General features: G+C 41.2%; 1 protein-coding gene and 1 long non-coding RNA gene across 4 annotated transcripts in view; one reads left to right on the forward strand and one right to left on the reverse strand.

Annotated features, from left to right (window-relative positions):
* Positions 1-1,366: 1,366 nt before the first annotated feature.
* On the forward strand, positions 1,367-18,513 carry LOC122883990. Of its 2 annotated transcripts, none has more exons than XM_044213236.1 (13): positions 1,367-1,577; positions 8,790-8,890; positions 10,172-10,277; positions 10,828-10,986; positions 11,084-11,201; positions 11,284-11,345; positions 11,537-11,662; positions 11,756-11,850; positions 11,951-12,112; positions 12,257-12,453; positions 13,074-13,203; positions 16,374-16,567; positions 17,447-18,513. In XM_044213236.1, the coding sequence occupies exons 1-13, from the start codon at positions 1,475-1,477 to the stop codon at positions 17,688-17,690; spliced, it is 1,797 nt and encodes a 598-aa protein (XP_044069171.1). In that variant the 5' UTR covers positions 1,367-1,474; the 3' UTR covers positions 17,691-18,513. The 2 variants fall into 2 exon arrangements, with proteins under 2 accessions (XP_044069171.1, XP_044069170.1); XM_044213235.1 differs by lacking the exon at positions 1,367-1,577 and adding an exon at positions 4,385-5,589.
* LOC122883993 overlaps positions 9,249-22,234 on the reverse strand; it is a 91,612-nt gene continuing 78,626 nt past the window's right edge. For both annotated transcript variants that reach the window (XR_006379771.1, XR_006379772.1), the window contains exon 5: positions 9,249-9,445. This is a non-coding gene — a long non-coding RNA (uncharacterized LOC122883993). The remainder of the gene's footprint in view (positions 9,446-22,234) is intronic.

Below are 22,234 nucleotides of genomic sequence, written 5' to 3' on the forward strand. Positions count from 1 at the left end.
TCATGACAAAGACAAATCCAGAGCAGCAAACAATACCAAAACTACCCGAGTCAGAGTCCAGCCCGCATTGCTCAGCGATGTAGCATAATAATCTTAGTTGGCTCCAAAATTACAGATAAAACTTAATTTGATTTTACTTTATTTCCTCAAAGCTATCTCAACAGTGCAAGTCCCGAAGGAGAACATCAGTGAAAAGAGATAACCGTATCACTTCAGAGTGCTTGGCATCTACACAAAATGGTGTTCCCATGGGAAAATTGTAGACACAAGTGTTTAGTTGAAGTTTTCCAGTGGTGCTCATAATGCCATTAATTGTGTGCAGGGAGAGTTGGAGAAAGGGCTAGCTATGGAGAGCCCCGGAGGAAGCCACATCTTGTAAAGCAGGTTTGTGTGAGCTTGCTGCAGTCTGCTGTGTTGCATGGAGTCAGGGCTATAGAATCCCTGATTCTCTGGCTCATAGCTTGTATTTTATTCTTTCTTCCTCTTTTATCTTACTTCTTTCTCTCTGTGTTTATCTCTCTCACAACCCCCCCACCCCCATAAACTGTCTCTCGCTGCCTTACCCCCGACCATAAAACAAGAGGGGAGAATTAATGACAAACATTTTTGACATCTGCAGGAGTGTGGGCACCTTTTTTCTGTCAGCCTCACTCTCACTCTATAAAAAAGATAAACCTATAAACTTAAAGGAGAGAGACAGAAGAATCAGAGATGGAGAGCAAAAGAGAGCAAAAGAATAAAAGTGAGGGGAGGGCAGTTGTGGGTGGGTGTGGTGGGAGAGTTCTCATCAAATTAAACTTCCATCACCGTCAAAGACATACTCAGATTCCAGCAAGCCAATCAGCCAATCTAAGACAAATGATTTTGTTGAGGTTTCCTGCCACACTGGGCGTGGGAACAGCACAGATTCTCACAAAAAAGAGCCTGTAAATTACTCCCCTTCTGCCTTCAAAGTCCTGAACAACAAAAAAAGTTTGTGTTTATGTGTGGTGTTTCTGTGTTGTTGTCTTTGAGCCTGTTGGTCTCGGCTGGTTTCTACTGTGCATGTGCGAGTGTAAACACAGTATTTGGGATCTACAGCTGTCCGCTCACGTGTGACAGTCAGAGACAAAATACAAAAGGATGCCGTCTTTCATTCTCTTAGATAAATAAAACTGTTCAAGGGTCATTTAAACCAGGGGGGTCCTGTTGCATTACACTTTTCTCGAGGCAGCGTTTTGATCAAAGCCATTTGCGGGACCTTTTTCCTCTCCTTTCCCCCACGCGCCACCCTCCCAGCCTCCCACATCCCACAATCCAACCCCCAAACCACGTCTGCCTTGCTGCTGCTAATCATTGGTGGTCTCCTGACTGCCAACAGTAATTGATTAGGGAGCACAGGACTAGCGGGTGAGAGGGGGATGGAGGGGAAAGATCAGCTCAGAAGTTCTCAAGGTCACTGCCCTCTCCTTCCCCCTGCCGAACTCCTTTTCTCATGCTCTTAGGTATCAGCCACAGGGGAAACTGCAAATATTTGGCACCGACTGGTCCGACTTCCAAGAGGTTTGGTGGTGGTGAGCACAAACAGGAAGATCTGTGTAAGCAAAATGGATGCATCTGTTTAAGTGAAGCTCGGTGGTGAAAAGGCTCAATTTGCGATGTGTTGATTTATCTGTTGAATCGGGAACTCAACATCCTCGGTTGAATTTGCTTGTTTTTGTAGACCCCCCTCGCTGCTCTAAGAATGCCGCTGCGTTGTTTGGCCCTCTGCGGTTGCTCAACATCCTTGACAATATAAAGAGGATTGTGAATGTTATTCTGAAATAATAACTCCCTCCATTCCTCCTGGTTTCACAGGAAAAGGTGACATTCCTTGCCTCTGGAAAGTGACTCATGCTGCTGTCTTGTTTAGTAAATGCGATTACAGGCTGGTTGGACTATCCCCCTCATCTGTGAATTAGAGCTGAGAAAAAACCTCTATTTCTTTGTTTTTTCTGAGTGTGTGTGCCTGTGTGTGTTCTCTGTATCGCCAAACAGGGTCATGTTCACTATGGACCCAGAGTCTTGCTGCCCATGGAAACATGACTGTCGCAGGAAATGTTGGACATGTTTCACTGTGCTGCACTGAGCTAGAGGTGAGGGTGTATTAGAGAGGAGCTCTACAAGAGCTGAGGGCTGCTGTTGATGTTGGCTGCACGGCCGTCTGGTTGCTGTCCAGAATCTACCGCTCTCTAGTAGTGAGACCAGTAAAAACACACTCAGAGCATGCTCAGATGCTCATGGACCTATGTCTGGACATGTAGACTAAAAGTGCAATGAAGTCTAGTGATGTAACTACATGCACGGAGAATGTCAAACAAACCCAAGATGCTAAGTTAAAGACAAATAATTAGAATCATTTAAAATTCACATCGTTACTCAGAGAGTAGAGACTAGTGGGTTCCCATGTCTGTCTCAGTCGTCTCTCCCACAAACTGCCCCAGGCTATGGCAGCTGTGAAGCATTCATCTTTGTCTGCTCTGTCACTTATACTGTCTCTCAACATTTATCCTATGGAACTATTTTTCATAAATCTGCCAGTAAGGTCGCAGATTTTCAGCTAATTTCAAACATGTCCCATATAAAGGAGATGGAACATTAATCCTACATATATCTTTTCGTTCCCCTACCGCTAATGTATATTCAAACAACATGTAAAAAGGATTATGACCAAACTTGATATTCTTGCAAATACCAGATCAAGATATCATGAAAGCTGGCCTCACTAGGCTGCGAATGAAAAGCACTTGTGTGGTTTAACTTTATCCAGACTTGTGAATACCAGAGGAGGTCGTTCTAAGAAGTGGTGGGTTCTGTTTTATGTCCCGTCAGTGTTGTGCATCTGCTCTCTACTGCCTCCCTTTGTTGGCCATGCAGTATTAACCAGGATTCTGTCACATTCTTTCAAATTCTACCTTAAACAGTACTGCACAATGTTTTAACAATGCACACTTGCTCTCAACACTGCAGAATCATACAGTACATTATATATTTTTTTCTCTTGAATGCTTAATTTCAAAAATTGTTTGCAGCTGTTATGTGGAGGGCAGGTTTCTCTTTTCTAATGCATGTCCTCCTCACCTCTCCAAATGTACTGTAGCTCTCAGCTTGCATCTTGGCCTTTTAGCTTTGCTGTGTCATGCTCAAATCTGAGGTAAATTGGACCCAAATACTTTCTCATCTGCCACTAGTTCTGAGGCCATGTTGGTCACTTCAGATCACCTTTTCTCCCAGTGGAAACCATCATGTGGGTCTCTGAGTGACATGGGTATAAAAGCACTTTTCACTCCACTACAAAGAGTCTTCAGCCCTGCACTAAGTCTGTCAATAGTCAGCTGGCCTCCCACTGAAATCACCTCGAGGTGCTGTAATTTTGTGCCTAGCAACAAAGTCTCTCTGGAACTTAATTACCTGAAAAGCTAGGGGTATCTAGACAAATAGAATGAACTACTTTTGCTTATATCCACTGCCAGTGTGCAGGAATTATACTACTGCACGCCAACAAATTGTTTAGCTTAATTTAAGAATAGTTACTGTGTCTGAGGTCAGCTTTTATTTGGGAAAAATAGTCAGTGTTGTTAAAACCCCAATTAAGCCAACCTTTGTTGTAGATTTTAATTTAAACATAGAGCTGAGTTTTCCATATGAATGTGGGTAATGTAATGCATTGACACATCTTAAGATATTTAGAATAACTTTAAAACCATAGGAAGTTAATCTAGATTTCATACACTGTAGGCAGGTAAACATCTTGGCTTTTAAAAAATGGCTTGAAAACATAGGAGCTAAACTTCTTAAAGGGGAGAGATGGAAGAAACTGAGGAAAGCAATGGCAGAGTTAAAGAAACAAACAGTAGCAGCTTCCTTTCACTCCAAAGATAGACTGCTAGGTGAGAGGTGAATACTGGTAAGTAAGTATTCCCATCACTCTACTGTCACTTTATGGGCGTGAGAAAAAAACATGGATATTATCATTTCATACAAGCCCTCAATGTGGGTGGCGTGGCAAAATGGTTTTAAGCTGAAGCTGGATGACTTATCATGTATCAGAGAACAGGACTGGGCCTGTGGCATGAAGGAAATGTCATCTGATGCCATAGGGGTTGTATGAGCCAAGGTTCCGCCAGCCCATATTCTCACCTATTTCAACCCACAGAGAAATTGAACACTGACTTATACAATATAATCACATGCCATGACACATGCACAATCATGCATGGACATGTGCACACACACAATACACACACTCACAATCACAAACATACATTTATGTCTATAAACATACGTCTATAACATGACTGATTTTATTTTTATCAATTTACTTTTCTTGCTATTATCTACATTACATATAGTTTATGCCATTCATTCATTTTGGCGGAGTATTGTTGTCTTATTACAGCCCTTTGAAACCAGAGCTGTATCTACAATGATGTTGCTTAACATATCAAAGCCTGCTGATTAAGCCCTGCATTCATTTCAAGTGTTCACCTGACCCGGAGAGCATAAATTGGTCAATTTTTTCCCCTCCTCTCCTAAGCAACACATGTTGCAGATGAGTGTTTGTGTTGTGTGCAGATGCTGTGGCTTCTATCACAGGGCAGTATTATATCTCAGAGGTGTGGATGGTTGTTTATCTTCTCTTTAGTCTGCAGAGGTTTATCTGATCAAACTGAAGAACAGTGTGTGAAGCAGTGTAGCCAGTGTATAGTCAGGCAGCCGGTGCTATGGCAAGTGCAAATGTAGAGAAACAGCGGCCTCGTAGCCGCCGGTGGAGAAAGAGTAGAGAACGTCTTTCATGCAAGCTGTTCTGCTGCTCCTGTTTGCAAGGTGAGAAGGATCCTTTGCAGGAGCAGGAAAAGAAGATTAATGGGGGTCCTCAGCATCCACACTTGGATCAACGGGGATCAGGTGAGAAGGAGCCTATCCATATTACAGTTGAGGATCTGGGGATAGTTAACAGCAGCTTCAGCCTGTTCGAGGAAGACCCCCTGGCCTCAAGGAACAGCATGGCCCGCTCAGCCAGCTCTGTGTATGCCTGCACGAGGGCTCTGAAAAAGAAACGACTGACTCCTTTGTCTTCACCCCCTGTACATCCCCACACCACTTCTACCAGTAGAGAAGATGATGAAGAAGAGGAGGAAGACCTGTTGCTGTTTGAGAGTGGCACTGATAGCACGCCAGCTTCTGGAAGCCTCCTGACACCACCTGTCATTAATCTGATCCCACCCACTCCTTCTGACGTTGTTGTCAATGATTGGTTCTTTGACATTAATTCAGAGGAAAGTGTGGCACATACATCTGGCAGTGATGGAAGCTTTGCTGGTGGTGACCAGGAGAGTTATGAGGAAAAGCTGGAGAGTGTGGAGGCAGAGGAGTCAACAGAGGAATTCACATTGACTGAGAATAAGGTCAGTGCTGATAGTGAAGCTGAGCCTGAGGAGGACCTAAGTGATCAGTTTGGAGAAGAAAGAGAGGCTGTGCCAACCAAAGGGGGAGATAAAGAGAAAACAAAGCCCAGGTTCTTACATAGCACCTACCATGTGGCTCCTTTCCCTGAATACCCTCAGAAAAGTGAGTCTAACAGTGATAACATCTCCAGTACTGTTTCATTGAAGCAATAGTCTGATATTCCATTCCCAGGGCGTCAAATGCCAACGTTTTGTTCTCGCTGTTGTATACAGACACACAAGGTACCCTTTAGCGTTTGTATGGGATGCACAGGGTTGCCAGAAAGCTTAAAGGAAGTCAGGTAACGCAGTGTAACGAGCGACATTAAGAGCGAGAAAGTCTGCCTATGGAGGTGGTGGGGTGGATATTTTGGGTCAAACAACACAGGACTTTCACCCAGGAGACCCTGGTTCGTGTCTTGTGTGAGACCAAAAGTTAATGTTGAGTTATTTAAAGTTATGTTACAAGTTGTTTTGTTGCCTAAACCTAACCAACACTTGACTTACCTAACCAAGTAGTTTCTGAAAGCGTCTCAGGGTACCATGTGTGTCTGTATACAGCACAGAAGGGTGTGACAAAATGTCTGTATTTGACACCCTAGGAATGAGAACGGGTTGCATATTCTGGGAAATATGGTTGTCTGCTTTCTTACTGGATATAGATGAGAAGATTACTGTCGAATTAGATTCTGTGTGTTCAATAGCGAAGTTGTTCCGTGATGTTTAGCCTAGCTTGGCAAAAACATTGGAAGTAGCTTAGCTTTGTCATATATACCTTCAAACAACTCCAAAGCTGTCCTATTTACTGGTTGTGTGTTTAACTCACGAAGAAATAGAAAATGAGACATTATGGTTTAACAAGCAATTAGCAGCAGCTTTCCCCAATGACTGCACACAGCAACTCAAAAGTCTTGCCCTAACTAGTTTAAATTATACATTTAAAGAGCTGTTGCAAAGTATGATTTCTTTTTTTAAGGATGCTAACTGCTAAGCTAGGCTAAACACACCCTGGAACAATAGGATTTTTTCACAGCAGACATTTAGATATGTCATAGTAGGAACAGCACAGGTACAAGTGATGAAATGAATGATGTCTGAATTCCATTTAGCTGCTTCAGTTTCAGGGTCCTGGTATTGTGCATGTTGGCTTATTGTCATACTGTGATGACTTACTGGGACACTTGAATAGAACAGAACTATCGTTAATGTTATTAGTAACACCTGTGTTTTTCCTACCATGACAAGTCAAAATGTCTGCTGTGAAAAAGGCCTCTCTCTTGGCTGAACACATAAAGCTAGAGTTGAAACTTGAGGTAGAAAATGAAAACAAGCGCATTTCCCAAAATGTTTGAGTGTTTCTTCAATGTTCTCTTTTATTTCAAAGGAAATTGTTGTCTCAATGGTTGTCTTGGTTTCTCTCTCTGTCATGGGGAGCTTCAACACTGGAATAAATCTTTGGTCATATACTGAGCACAACTTGGGTGAGTTTTCTTGAGGTAAATTTGCGAAGTATTTGTATTTAAACCTTTCTGTTTCCATTTAGGCAAACCTTAGGTGAGAGGTAAATGGCACCAGATGACGGTTTGCACCATCCAGCTGCTGAGCTCATGTGTTGCTTCTCCGTTTTGATCTCAGTTCCCCATTCAGATGAAATTGCAGTCATTATGTGACATGGCTACAGTACCTCGAACGCCTCCTTTGGGAGTTGCAGAAGTTCCCCTTTGTTGGAAATCCCTTTTTAGCCATTGTGTGTGTATTCCCAGTGCGTGGCTGGGCAGGTGGTTCCCAGGTTTTGGGTTCCTGTGACTCAGCATGCTCTCCTCCCTCAGTCGTCTCTCAAAGAGCTTAATTTTTTTTCAAACCAGAAGAGGACAATGATACTGGAAACGATAAGCATCGCTTTTGCCTATCCATTACAGAAATGTGCTGAAAAGTTCGGACTCTAAAGCTTTGCTTTGTCATTAACCCTGTGTGTGTCTGTGCCTGAATGGTCATCAAATTTTATCACGCACCAAACCTAGATTGCTCAGTGTGTCTGTATGTGTGCGTGCGAGGATGCAATGTGTTTGTCTGTGCTAACCAGTCAAGGGTGAGAGAACTCACTCGTGCTTTGACTTGTCCTGACGGAGCCAACTCAGACTGGGAATGAAGTCCATCTCTCCGTTACTGGTGATTTTACCCTTTAAGGCAACATCAGACTGTGTCCCTAAGCCTGCCCAAAATTTCCTGTCCTTCTTTGTTTTGATTGGGCTTTTCCTGGAAGACGCAGGCTGTGCGAAGCCTGAACATGGCTGTGGTAGGGTGGGTGTGCTGCTACCCTCCATTAGCATTCTCAGACAGCTCTCCATCTTGTGTCCCTTCTCGCATGCATGGTGAAATGAAGTCACAGAGCAAGACTGGAAGTGATTTTCTCAGGATTTCAAAGACACACTGTTGTGTCTGAGGGTGCTCCTACACGTCTTCACTTGCAGCCAAGACTCATCGCTTTTCTCACTTGGTTGTTCTAGTCAAGACAGTGGTGTTTTGAATTTGCTTAGCTGTAGGCCAGACTTTATGATCCTCTACAGAGTGACTCACAGGCCAGCCAGGTGATGAAGAGAGTGCAAACCACCCCCCCCCAATTACACTGTCTTATCCGATCCTGACTCCAACTAAACTTCTGTCCATGTCAAACCAGCCTTTCAGAAACAGGCCCCTGAAATGAAAAACATGTGTTTAAAAAATTAGGCTGAATTTTTTTGTTGGGTAAACTATTTGAAAAGACTACTGTTTTTTGAACGGTAAACGGGGGTCTTGATGCTTCAATCTGTGAAGGTATAAAACTTAAAGTAGTTACAACCTACAACTGCAAACATTCCAACATCTATCACTATCACATCACAGCGTTGTGTTGCCTGAGAAAGCCGGGGCCTAGCTTGGATGTTATATTCTCAGCCTCATTCGTCTTGCTTGTTATGATAGCAGAAAAAAGATATCTGCTCGCTGACCAAGTGACATTTGGAAAATGTAAGAATATGGCCTTTCTGTGGGAAAGCACTTGGGTTGTCAGAGAAGTATGCCGTCAACCAGACGGACCTTAATGTGTCTGATAGGTTGCCAAGCAACCCCATCTAGCTGTGTCCAGTATCAGCACCAGCTAATGCACAACAAATAGACTTGGTGACCTGTATGCCTTGGCCTAAAACCATACGAATATAGACTTAAAAGGCTGAAAACAAGGACTTCCTTAGATAGTTTGTTTCCCATGCAGTGACTAACTCAGATAGGACTAACTAGGATGAATTCTTATTAATTTATTGACTTACTGTTTCTATTACCATGCAGATGACCTGAGCAACAGAGATGTGAGCTGCTCCGACATGCTGATGGCTGATCTTTGTCGGCTTCCTCAAGCCGACAACATGGACACATTTACTCACCAACGGGTATGAAGACCATGCAATGAACCTTTTTTCTCCAAAGCCTTTCTCATGATCTCTTCATATTAACAAGGCCCACACATGCACCTCTAATATTTAGGGAATATTTAAAGGTGTTTACAGAGAGTCACTTCACATTCCTGGAAGAAAAGTGCTTTATCTGATTTAGGTTGTGACTGTGCATTGGTGAGAGTGGTATTATTACATTATGGACAAAAAAGATTGTTCTCCATAATACTACTATTCCAACTGATATATAATTAAAAAAACCTTACAAGTCTCTGTTTTTATGCCTTTCATGCAGCATCATATATGCCTCAGTCTAAGGATCAAAATGGAAACTTGCCTGAGAAGGTACTGTAAACCATCAAAGCAGGGCCTTCAGGGTGGCATCAGCACACAGGCCAGAGCTGCTGCAATTACAGAATATGCTCTGTTTATATTTCCCAGCTCCCTTGATCTGTCAAAGCAATGACTCTGCAAATAGTCTCAGGATTTTAGTCTTTGTGTCCAGGATTTGCCAAGCAAGATTGCTCGTATCCTTAGCGATCCATGTGTTAGCTGAAACACAAAACAGAAAGATTTTTTTTAAGGCAAATTGCTCAAGTCCAGCACTTATTATCTCCATGCATTATCAGCTGTTTCATTTTCCTCTGGTACCCCATCAATTACATATGAGTAATTTATGCATCATGTATCTTAAGCAGCCACGCCTCACACTGGAGCCCCACACTGGAGCCCCACACTGGGAACCCAAATTAGACATAATGGCAGAAATTATGGATTATTTATCTGGTTTTGGTAATAGGGTTTTTTCTAAAAGTCTCTCTGTCTTATACCATAATAGTGAAATCCCTAAGACAAGGCAAACCTCTTACCTCATTTTATCTAACCACTCCACAGTCACCTTGTAAAGCGTCTACTGGCAGCAGAGAACACTAGTTTTTTTCCCCAGGAACACCATAAACAGAGAATCTATGACTAAGGCAACGATTACATAGAAACCTGTGTTTAGGTTCCCAGCTGAAGTAAACATTTCTTTGTCCTTTTTCAACGTTTGTTTACAGTTACACACACAAATGTGTTTATTTGCTGTATTATGTCGAAACATGGATATCCAACAGAGTCATACTTACTTTGAATGAATCAGTGACACAGACAATGACGAAGTGCTTTGGAGTTTAACTATATTTTGTCTTGATGTCTCACCTCCTACTAAATAGGTTTCAACATGCATCATACACAGGGTTTTGGCCCAGCAGGTATGTAACCTCTCCTTCTTCCCAGGACGTGGATGGGCAAGTGGCCAAGTCTCTTGGGGAGTTGAACACAGATGAAGTCTGCCAGTGGTTTACCAATATTGGACTGCAGAAATGTCTCCCTTTCATCAGAGGTAAAATACATTCTTCTTCTGACTGTCTCCTCTCCCTGCCCCGTGATTGCATAACACATAAGGAAGACATTGCCAATTTGATTTATCTTTAATGCAGATCAAATCAAAACTGTTTTTTATGAACATCAGTAAGTTAAGAGGAAAAGGAGATGTCAATAATGAACCTGACACCATTACTACATAAATCATATACAGCAATATGTTTTTTGCAATAAGAAACTTGTCTTACTATCCTTAATATCTCATGCAGTCTATGCTTTGGCTAAACGCTAATAAAAAGCTGTAAAACAATTTAATATTCAGATTTGTTCTACTTTCTACTCATAATGATTTCACAATTTCAACATTTTGCGTTTTAAAATTGAAACTTTAAAAAAAGTTAGCATTCACTTGTGCAAAGACACGTCATTTGCTTTTAGATAAAAATTTCCTTCTTTATGTTTGTCAGGTCTTTTTCAAATGTTTGCTGTAGATTATAGATTATTGGCTGTGGTACGTCGCTCAGATTCCATGAGGTATGTAGGTGTCTGACTAAATGTTTCTCTTTCAGAAGCAAAACTGTGTGGCGCAGACATAGCTTCAGTGAATGTGAATACTCTGGACGTTCTCCATATCGACAAACTGAAAGATAAGGAGCAGCTACTGTCGGCCATTTATAATGAGCTGCACCCTCCCAGCACCATCACCCAGCGACTAGACTCTCTGCTTGGTACACTTTTATCATTACAACATGACAAATAAACATTTTCCAGTTTGCAAATGAAGTATGTCAAGGAGATGTTTACTGATGTTTCTTTCTTCTGCAGAATCCTTGGCCCCTAATAATGTTGAGACATTCACTGCAACATTAGTGTCAATGAGCAAGTCCAAGTCCTCTCCTCATGTGAGCTGCCTGAGTATGAATCGGCGTTCCCTCAAGCTCAGGTACAGCCTCTTATATATACCATGAAAACCAATAAACAAAAAACAAGCTGTATTTTAATCTCTTGGTCTTTTTCCACCAAAGAAACAACAGCCAAAACTACACGGCACAGAGGAATTCTCAACTGATAGAGATTACGATTAATGGTGAGTAACTGTAAATGTAAATTTACAGCATTTAGTAGATGTGACCATAAATATTCACTTATAGTCACATATAGCCACATTATACAATGACTAACCTGTGGTTGTTGCTTTGATATTCATAATGGAGACTATGAGAGAATAAATCAGGCCTCTATAATCACTTCTGACTGTTGTGTCATGTTGTGTTGCAGCGTCAGAGCGGATAGTTCATCTCAGAACCCCAAAGGAAACAACAGTGGGAAAAATCATAGATTCATGTATCAAAATGTTGGGAATGACAGAAGATAAGAGCCTCTTGAAACTGAAAGAAAAGCAAGGTGCACAACACATGATGCACAGCACATAATATAGTCTTTATCACAAAAATACAGACATGTATTCATGTACTGTGCGTGTGCTTTGATTTTAAGGTTCATCAGAGGACCTCCCACTAGATCAGCAGATTGGGAGTCTACTAACCTCGACATCAGAGAAAAGACAATTGGAGCTGCACTTGTGCAAAGTGGTAACACTGATCATTTTGTCAACATTTATATGTAAGTTACCAGGCTTTACCTGACATATAACATTTAACAAGATCCTTTCTGTATGCATTTGCATCATAGGAGAAGTCCTCAGGTACTGCTTCACAAAATAATCCAGAAGTCAACAGATCTAATGAGAACAGCAACATCAACAAAAATGTCCAGGTGAACCAGCCAGCTAAAGAAGAGAGGATCAGGGAGCTAAACCAACAGGTGGACTCGCTAAAAAATGTCATCCTTCAGGTCAATACCTCTCTTCAACTACATCTATGAAAATATGAAACAGATAACTTTTGTTCTAAATCTAATTGTGCCATAACTGTGATGAATTTATTATCTTAGTAGTGAATATAATCACCACTGAAAACTCATCTTTTGACCCCAAAGGTCCAGGAGCTCCACCATGGCCTGGTAGCATTTTGCTCAGAGTTAAAGAACATGGATGGAGATGGGAATGTAGACAAGCTTGGCTCTGCTGAGCTGAAGCAGAGGCTGGAGTTGGTTAAAAGCCGACTGAACGACAAGAGGCAGAGCCTGCAGACTCTCAGAGACAACATTAACAACTCCACTGCTCACAAGAAGAAGTAGGTGGACTGTCTCTGTTAATTAGTAGCTTGTTCAACAATGCATAAAACTTTTCTTCCACCTTCCAAAGACATAAAAGAGTTAGATTAGAGACTCAAAAATGCCAGTTGATCTGAATATACTGTAAATATGAGCAACTGTCTGTCTACTGTTTTGTTGTTTGTGTTACTGCAATTAACCAGTGGATTTGACTGCCATCCACCCAATATATTATATGTGATGGTACTGTAAACCTAAACCTAATTAATCAGGGAGGTAGAAACAGTTAATGAATACATGAATACATGGCTAATAGTAGCTAATAATCTTTTGAGACTATTAGGGGACATGGTTTTTGTTTCACCAAATAAAATGACAAAAAAATGGAGTAGTCCAACCTGCAGGTCTCCACAATGTCCAGCAGGAGTTAAATTGCAGAGATATGGCTACTCCACCTGGGCATAAAAGGCAAAATGCTATAGCATTGCTACTCCAAGGAAAATAAACAAAAAAATCTGCTCTGTTTTACTCTGGTGAAATTCACATGAAACCGGAACTACATTTTCAACTACATATTTCATAAACCATGTATGTATGTATATCTGTGACCTTTCCTGAAATGTGGTCTCTTGCCATGCAGACCATTAGACGTTTGTCTCTTGGAAAAGATGAAGCTGAACTGCCAAGTGTTTAAGGAGGAGATTTCCATGGTACATCTCAACCGACAGGTGGCTCACCTCGAAAATGCTTTGCAAGGAAGCTATGTTAAGGTACTATTGATCAAATCAAGATTACTAACACCTTTCATGAATTTTTTGCACCACTGCACAATTTAACCAACAAGTTGAAGGTCTGGAGCTCAGTGGAGTTGAATCAACAGCATGTGAGACAAATATACCAATATGTGGGAAAGCTGTAGGGTCTGAGTCAGAGAATGTTTTGACTGCTAAAAATAAACAATGAAAAACTGAGATTTGCACCAAAACGACGCTAGTTATTGAGAGAAGCATGTGTGGTATGGCACACTAAAATCAAACTTCTGCTGAAGAAAGACCAGAGTCAAATTTGGCATTTTGGACAATAACCCCTATGATTTTAACCATATCAGAACAACTTGCGCAATGTACACAGTATAACTGGCCTTTTCCTCACTAATGAAAGCCATATTGTGATAATCACAGACCTAGAGGATCATTTAATCTACAGAACATGTGAAGTTCATATATTTGTTCATTTAAATTGTCCAGAAGTAGAACTAGCACACACTAGGAAAGGTGGTAACAGCTTCCTGATGTCGTAGGCCATTATTTGACACTATTATGTCCATCATCTTTGATCTTCTCTTCACTGTTCTCCTGAGTGACGACACAATGCTCCATTCAGTCTACTCTGTTTCGTTAAGCTGTGCAGTTTGTCCCGTTGTGAGAGTGGGTAATGAAGGCTGAGTGAAGTCCTTTGGATGAACATGCACTTTTTCTGAGAAAATGATGTTTACCACTGACATCCGAGAGCCTGTGACCATACCAACAATGGAATGTGTGTGACAAAAGCCACTGAGAGAGTGCAATGGAGAAATGGGCCAGCATGTGTAAAACTATCTCCATCTATCCCCGGAGGAGCCCACTTCTTTTTTAATGTGGTTCTTTTATCCCGTTGGAGAAGTCCTAACGAGGTGCCATGAAAGGACACACGCGGCTTCGGCTTTGAAAGGTGCCCCGTGTCACGTTGCCGCCCCGGGGCCACGCTTTTTTAGGTGCTGAGTTTGTGGGAAAAGCAGCAGCGCTAATGTTTATCATATGACCTAATCAGAGTTAACACACAGGTCAGAGCTGAGGAGCAGCCTGGGAACTGATGGAGCTGTTGCTCTAATAAGGAGCAGACCGCCCTGTGTTTGGTCTTGTAGGCTGCCCCGCATTACAGACAATAAGGAAATATTTCATCATCGGCAGTCTAATCTCCAGGATCTACCGCAACTGGAGAGCATCAATAAAGCAGCCGAGGGGGAAGGAGAAAGAGAAAGAGAGGGGGAGAGTGAAGGGAGGAGGGGAAGGACAACATATGGCGGAAATGATTTTAAATAAGCATGTTAGCTTGGACAACTCAAAAACTTCAGACAGACTATTAAAGAGGGGAAATTAGAAGAATTACTATTTTGCCCACTCTTTAGTCTCACATGTTTGTTCAGGATGGATTGAGTTTTGAGGAAAATCTGCCACCTCTTTGCCCCTGAAATGGATAGGGTGCCTCCAGTTTTTATATAGAAACAGTCATGATACGAGTTGTGGTTGATCAATGTGGTCAGATTGTCTCCCATTACACTGTCCTCCATTTTCTACCCCATGTTTGACTGTGTTAAAGATCTCTGCTGTTTGAGCTGCCAAGGCATCCGCATTCAGAATGACAGCATTGAATTTAGAACTACTATCACCCATCATTATAAGTGAAATGCAATCCCTTCCACTTAGCATCTATGTTGTCGCCCTGTCAGAGAATCATTTCTCACACTGGGTGAAACAAAGTCCTTTCAGAGATCATGTTGTAGCTTCCTATGATGGAGGCAAATGATTGTGCTTATGATATTTGCAACTTATATTCACTATTTTATCATTGTTGAGAAAAAGGTGAGCCATTATTTCTCGCCTGAGTGACCCTTGTGATCTTGAATAGCAGTGTTTTAATTGCCTATTAACATTGGTTGTGTCTAGTGTAAATATGGGATATGTACCCTGTGTCTGGCCCAGGTAGGTTAGGATCTGATCAGATCTTGTGGATAAACAAGAAGAATATGAAGAGAAAATTCCTTGGGTTCTTGGCATGTGTCCAGCATTGAGAGGAAAAGGGAAAATGATGGGTATTAGATGGTGTTTCTCGAGGGGCTTCGGCTGCATTTCCGTGAATATATCCTGTCTGGCCCACTTGTCTGAGGAGAGAGAAGCCTTAGTTTTGACCCCTGACCCTGGCAAGGCGGCATCTATTGCTGCAAGGCATTCACACGCTATTCAAGGGGAGGGGGGAGTATGCCAAGAGGCTGGATAAGGGAACATTGGAATTCAGTGGTCAGACTCACAAGGTATTTCTGATCCCTGCAAGCTACTTGTGGTGTGATCTCTTCCAAAGCTTATCATTACATCTTGGTGGTCTTCTGGCTTTGACGCAGCCTCAGTAGTACCATGTAGTGGTATCTGTAATCTTTAAGGCTTTATTCCACTTGGTTCCAAACTTTTTTTGGGGGTGATAGGCTTTATTTGATAGTGCAGTTGAAGATGGGGGGGGGGTTAAACCCGGGCTGCTGTGGTAAGGACTCAGTACATGCTCTTCCAGGTGAGCTACTGGGGCGCCCACAATTGGTAACTTTAGAATCTTTTTAACTATCTGCCATTTACAGTATCTTAAAGGAATAGTTTTCATTTCATTTCATTTTCATTTCAATCAGTTTTCAACATTTTGTAAAACACACTTATTTGTTTTCTTGCCAAGTGTTAGATGAGAACATTGATACCACTCTCATATTTGTCTGTTAAATACAACCAGGAGATAGTTAGCTTAGCTTAGCATAAAGACTGGAAACGGGGGAATCAGCGAGTCTGACAAATATGAGCTCTCATCAAGAAAACAAATGGGTGTATTTACCAAAATGTTGAACTATTCCTTTGACTTTACTTACTACTGCAAATATACAATAGGTGAGATTTTATTACATAGGGTAGGAGTATCTGATTTAAGTCGGACAAAATGAAAGCATGAAAGGGGCCTATAAAAATACTACTTACTACTACTAATACTACTATTTGTGTCACACATGGTATATTCTGTGTGAAATTTACATCAATCCACCACAAATGGACTATGTCTGGACTAATTCTGAACCATTTGCATTTAACCAGTCTGTGCAATTGCATTTGTGAATATGTGTATGTGTTCATGCTGTTTCTGCATTCAGGAGAAAGTTCGGAAAAAGAGTTTGGCCATTGGTAGCCTGAGCCAGCTGCTGTCGCCACAGTCTCCGGCCATGCTGCTGGTTGTGCAGGAGAACCACAACCCTGATGGCCATTATGACTTTACATGTCGCTACAAAGAAGGCCGCGGACTAGTGGTGGTCAAGGTGGACAACTCTCACCTCTGTGTGGATGACAGGTAACACACAAACACATACAAAAGAATTTCCAAGTAATTTATCCAGGCTTAATGACAAATACTTAAGTAGTATTCAGTATTTCACTCATCCCACCCATTTCTTTCATCGCACTTTTTTTCTATGCTTGGTAGTTATAGAAACCTATCAAATATTGGCCCCCAAACAAGCAAACACTGCAATGTAATACTTGGATGCAGAAGAGAGTGAAAAGGAGCAGATAAAAGAACTTTATATAACTAAGCAATTACTGCATTACAACAAGTACATACTTAGATACGCAGCACTCTCAAACTTGCACACACACACACACACACACACACACACACAGACACACAGTGCAGTTGACGTCCCTCTTTGAGACAATCCTGCCAAAGAAAGAGAAGTCTGCATGACAGTGCACAGAACCACAGAAGCTGAGAAGAGTCTTTGAGCCTCACTGTGTGTGTTCACTTATCGCAGCATCTGTGCCAATCTAATGAAAAAATACAAAGGGTTGCTATTTCCCAGTCAGTTTTATCTGAGTGGCTATAAATAAAACTAATGAAGGGACGTTTAATGAGCTCTGAGTGAAGGTGATTTGGTTTTTATATTTCATGCTCTGTGATTTGTGAATTCTTTGATATTATTTGTTGCTTCTCTTGCTTGGAGTTGAGAAGGAATTTCCCTGTCAGATTTATATGGTTTAAGTACAGTACATTCTTTGTTATCAAAGAAACTTTGATAAGAACATTTGAATTTCCTTTCTCTAGCTTTATAACTTGGATTGAGATGATGTTGGACTTTACTGATGAAAATTAGCAGTCACTGTTTTTACATTGTCTCTTTGACATGTTTTTTTTGCACGTGTGTTGTGTGTGTGTGTGTAATTGGCGTTGTAGACTGGTGGAGGTGAATGGTGTACCGGTGGTCAACTCTACACAAGAAGAGCTGACTGACATCCTGCTGCAGGGACCCAGCGCTCAAATTGTTGTCCTTCGCCAGCCCCCGCCCACCCTCAACTCCCAGCAGCACCCCCTGCTTCCACAGCACATGGTCAACCCTGATCCCATGCAAACAATCTGCCCAAAAAGGGATGTGGTCACCATGGAAACCCCTCCACGACGGAAGGTGATGGCCATCTGATGATACGAGGGAGAGAGACAACTACAGAGACTGAGAGAAAGTGGTGATGAGGATGAAGAAAAGTGTTTCTCACTTTTTTAAATTGATGTCTGTCTGTAGAATGACCCATAATGTGAAATGCCATGTCATCTTTTGTTTGCTAGTTATTTACCTCCATATGTGAGTGTTTATTGTATTGGTAAAATGTTCTTTATAGATAGTTGCCAAATGTCTTTTAGTTATGAATGTCAAATAGTAATATGTTTTTATTTGACTTTTTTTTCTTTTTAAAGCTTCATATGTACATAACTTTGTTCTTAGTAGATAGTAATGTATAATCCATATTGTTTCAATGTATTCGCAGAACAATGCCTATGAAAAACATATTTCTGGAAAAGAACACAAACACTTTTTTCTATTTGGATCTCTTCTTGTTTTACATCATATTTGTGGCATGAGGGAAAATGAAAAGTAAAAAGAAGAAATACAGAGGCAGATAGAGCTTTGCTCCACTGGATATGTGATAAGTATATCTTTTTTTTTAAGCATCCAGCAGAGTAATTCCTGAGGGTGCAACAATGTAAGCCTGATTAGGACTCAGCATGCTTCACCTTTTTAAAGTACAGATAAAACTGAATAGAGTCAGAAAATATGTGACGTAATGTAAAGAAATGTCTGAAAGCTTTATATCCTGTCTGCAAGCTTTCTCTTTGTAGATTAGACACTAAGATGGTCTGGAAGAGTGTTCAGAGCAGAAGATTTCTTAAAAAATGAGTCACGTCTCCCCTTTGTATGTTGTAATGTAATCCACTGTGCTGAAGGAATAAACCCCTGGGCCCGGAAATGCCTCATTTCTCAGCCTTGTTCTCCCTCGTTAAATGGCATCGGATCATGCAAGTCTGACAGAAAGACAGCACAAACAATACCAAACCCTGACCCAGACCCCTGGGGTCTAAAGAGCCTGAGAGGAGAAGTGATGAGATTCTGAGTTAATGACAAAGGTCAGTCACTAATACATTTGTGCATTAATGGTTTTGCAATCAAAGGCAAATGAGCTCCATATAATCCAGATGATGAGAGAGACGGTATTTTCTGGTTGCCAAACAGACTGACAGGGAGGGAGGAGTATGATACTGGTAAGCTGGAGATTTGACAGACTTAGTCGCAGACATGGGAAATTGAAATCAACCATGCCACAACATGTTCATTTACCCACTGACACAGATGAACCATAATGACATACCTCAAGAAGCGTAACAATAAAGTGAGAAGTTATCCAATACCACAAAACAATGCATTAGCAGGGTGTAGACACGTAGAGCTTCAGAGAGAGATGGAGGGAAATAGAGAGGGAGAGACGGAGAGAGGAAGAGACGGAGAGAAAGTGACAATGATGATGATGTTCATTGTCAAAATAACCATGCAGCAGGGAGTGAGGTCAATCTGGTCTATTCTTCTACTCAGTACAGAGCGACAGGGAGAGAAATTCATAGTTCAGTAAAGTAAAGCCAGAGACAGAAGGCAGAGGAGAGAATGTGTCATGGCTGCCTTTATGGAAATAAATTAACACTGGAGAAAATGAGACAAAATCCTATAAACACTGCTGCTGGCAAGAGTAGAAAGACACCGTGGGATTCCCAGTCACCAACACACCCCAGAACACACACTTGCAGGCTTTGATACTCCAACAATAAACCACTGCAAGTTGTCAATCTAAAACGCAGAAGAAATCCTTCGGGGTGAGTAATTGAAGTGACACCATGAAACCTTCAAAACGTTTCAAAGATGCTGTCAATTCAAGAGGATGAACCGCAGGACCCAACACTCTACTGTATGCTAGTCAGCAACATCTGCAGTAAGTTTGAACAGTGGCCTCCTCCTATACTACCAAGGCGCCTCAGGTTGACCCAGGCTGTACCTGACACGTAGTGGCATAGAGCAACCTACACTGCATCTGGTTTGCCTTAACAGCCTCGGTAAAGCTACATCCAGCACACACTGATAAGCTCTGAGGTGAGCTCGGTGTGGCTGGATTTCTCTTTCGCCCAGCGAGCCCCAGCTTCTCACTCCTCAATCCCTCCCACCTCCTTCAACTCTCTAACCACCCCATGACATTTAAGGGTGCCTGGCATCCGTTTGAAGTGGGAGAGGGGGCATTAGCTCTGGTTTCCTGCCCAAATCCCACACAAGCCAATAAAATGCATACAGGTCTAAAGCGAACCAAAGGAATTCCTGTCCACTAAACGTTAAACAAACAAGACTGGCATTTAGCCTTATATTATACTGTACAATATAGAGGACTGTTGCTTAATACATGAACTATTGTATCCTGTTTTTTTAGAAGAATCCCTTTGAGACTCTAAATTACAGTTAATGAGGTAGTTCACAAGATGTTAATTAGAAGATAATCATTATTAATATATGTAAATCATCTCACATTTGGATTTTCATGTAGCTTTGTGCTGTAAACCCTTGTGTAGTTATTATAGCCCTACACCTTCTAGCCTCTTATATTTCAGTAATCACTCAGCAGCAGTGAAAGCCAGGAAGGTCAGAGTCAAATCCCAGGGGCTTCTGATTTCATTTTGCTGAAGTGGAAATGGAACGTCTGCCTTTTCCTCTGGCAAATCTCACACTAAGTAGCTGCACAACGCTCTTGAGAAAGTCCCTGGAGATATTTATGTGTTGACCCTCTCCTGGTCAACAGTGCTATTTGACCTTTGTCGCTGGTATTATTCTCACTGCATTCACTGCCAGTCCAGACAAGCTGAGGAAGTACTGCCATCTGCTGGCCATCTCACAAACTTCACACCATTGTATTGAATTGTGTGAGAATGCCTCTTGGGGTTGATTATGAAGTGATTCTGATTAAATCCTATTATTCATACAGAGCAGGTGATGTATAACAATTATCTTCCGTGTCTGGAGGAATATCCAAGGTTGGAAAGATCACATGCTTTGAAATGCAATCAGTGATGTAATCCTGTGGTAGATTTATCTGATTAATGTGCAAAACACACACATCTTTCTCGTCCAGGTGCTGAGTCCAAAAAACTGTAACTTATTTCTGCTTAACAAGGAGCAACACTATTAAACACCCTTTAAATGTTGTACTTTATTACATGAGGAAAAGTATGTTTTGAATTTGGCTCCTTGTCAGGTGCAGAGGAATCAGATTTATCTGATTACTCTTGGTTGGGAAGTGGATTTTTGTGTTTCATGTTCATATAAATGCAGTAAATCAAATATTTATGTACTTTTTTGACTGTAACTTGAAGCGCCATCGTCAAACTGTATCTATTTTAACAGTATAAGTATACAGTATAGAATGAATATGTGTTTAAAATCTCAACTCAAATCAACTAAAATGAAACACCTTTCTCGTCAACAATGTACCATACAATCCAAGCAATATAACAAGCACTCAGTATTTTTTTTTTTATTGTATGTGATGTGTTTTATAGTGGTTATATAACAGTCAGCATTTTGTAATGAGATAATTGAAATCCTGTTTTAATGTAATTACATTCATTTCCCCCCAACCCTGTGATACACACATGGCTGAGATGTAAATGTGAGCAGATTATTTATTATGTCACACAGTCAGATTGAGAATAAAATAGGGTGAACATGCATGATTGATGACTACACTTGGAGGTTAACGTAGGTTTAACTACCCCAAATGAATGTGTAAGTGTAGGCTGGATCTGACGAGAGACATTTCATTCATTACATTTCAAAAGCTGCTGAAAGACATTTTAACACTCTCCACGCTGCTCAATTAAAAGGCTAATGAAAAGGCCATTAGGATTAAGTCTAAGGTGTGCTTTGGATGAGATAAATATGTTGGTGAAATTGCTTTGCATAGCTTTGCCAGCAGGCAGCGATTGAAAAAGGTCAGCATAAGATATTAGTCATTTTCCAATTCATTCTCTCTGAAATATAGAGAGCCTAATGGCCCGTGTCTCTGTCCAATAAAAGGTTTAATTAAAGCAAGATGAAAATGGTGATTAGAAAAATCATTGTGGAACACAATCAGCAAAGAGTGGCAGGGATATTTTGAATTGTGTTGTAGAAGCATAGCGCAGACTACAAAGGAAGAACCATTCATAACAAAGAAGAAGAAATCAAATGAAAAAATAAGGTGGATAATACATCCAAAGGGTTTTAAGCCTCTGATGATCCCTGGCTTTCTCTTTTTTTGGTAGCTGGTGTTGGGTTATTTGTATAATAAAAAGAAAAATCTTCCCACACTCTGAACAACAAGTAGTTCATTTATAAACCTCCGGGCAATTTCTGGCACTAGGAACTGTTCTGGCATTACTTCTGTGCTGTGAGGAGTAGGCTTGTCTAGGAAGGAGGTGGAGAGGCAGTGGAACAGAAAATTCACAAAGGAAAATCATAATATTTTTTGGAGTATATTTTTTTATTTGATGTGTTACATGCAAATCATGTGGTACAGTAAGCGTCTCTATAAATCCCTTCTAACCACAGAGCTCTCTCCCATGAACCACCTGCGATTACACTCTAGATGGCAGTACAAGACTCAGTATTGTCCCTGCCAA

This window comes from Siniperca chuatsi, linkage group LG11 (genome assembly GCF_020085105.1).
Source record: "Siniperca chuatsi isolate FFG_IHB_CAS linkage group LG11, ASM2008510v1, whole genome shotgun sequence".
In the NCBI taxonomy this organism is placed as follows: Eukaryota; Metazoa; Chordata; class Actinopteri; order Centrarchiformes; family Sinipercidae; genus Siniperca; species Siniperca chuatsi.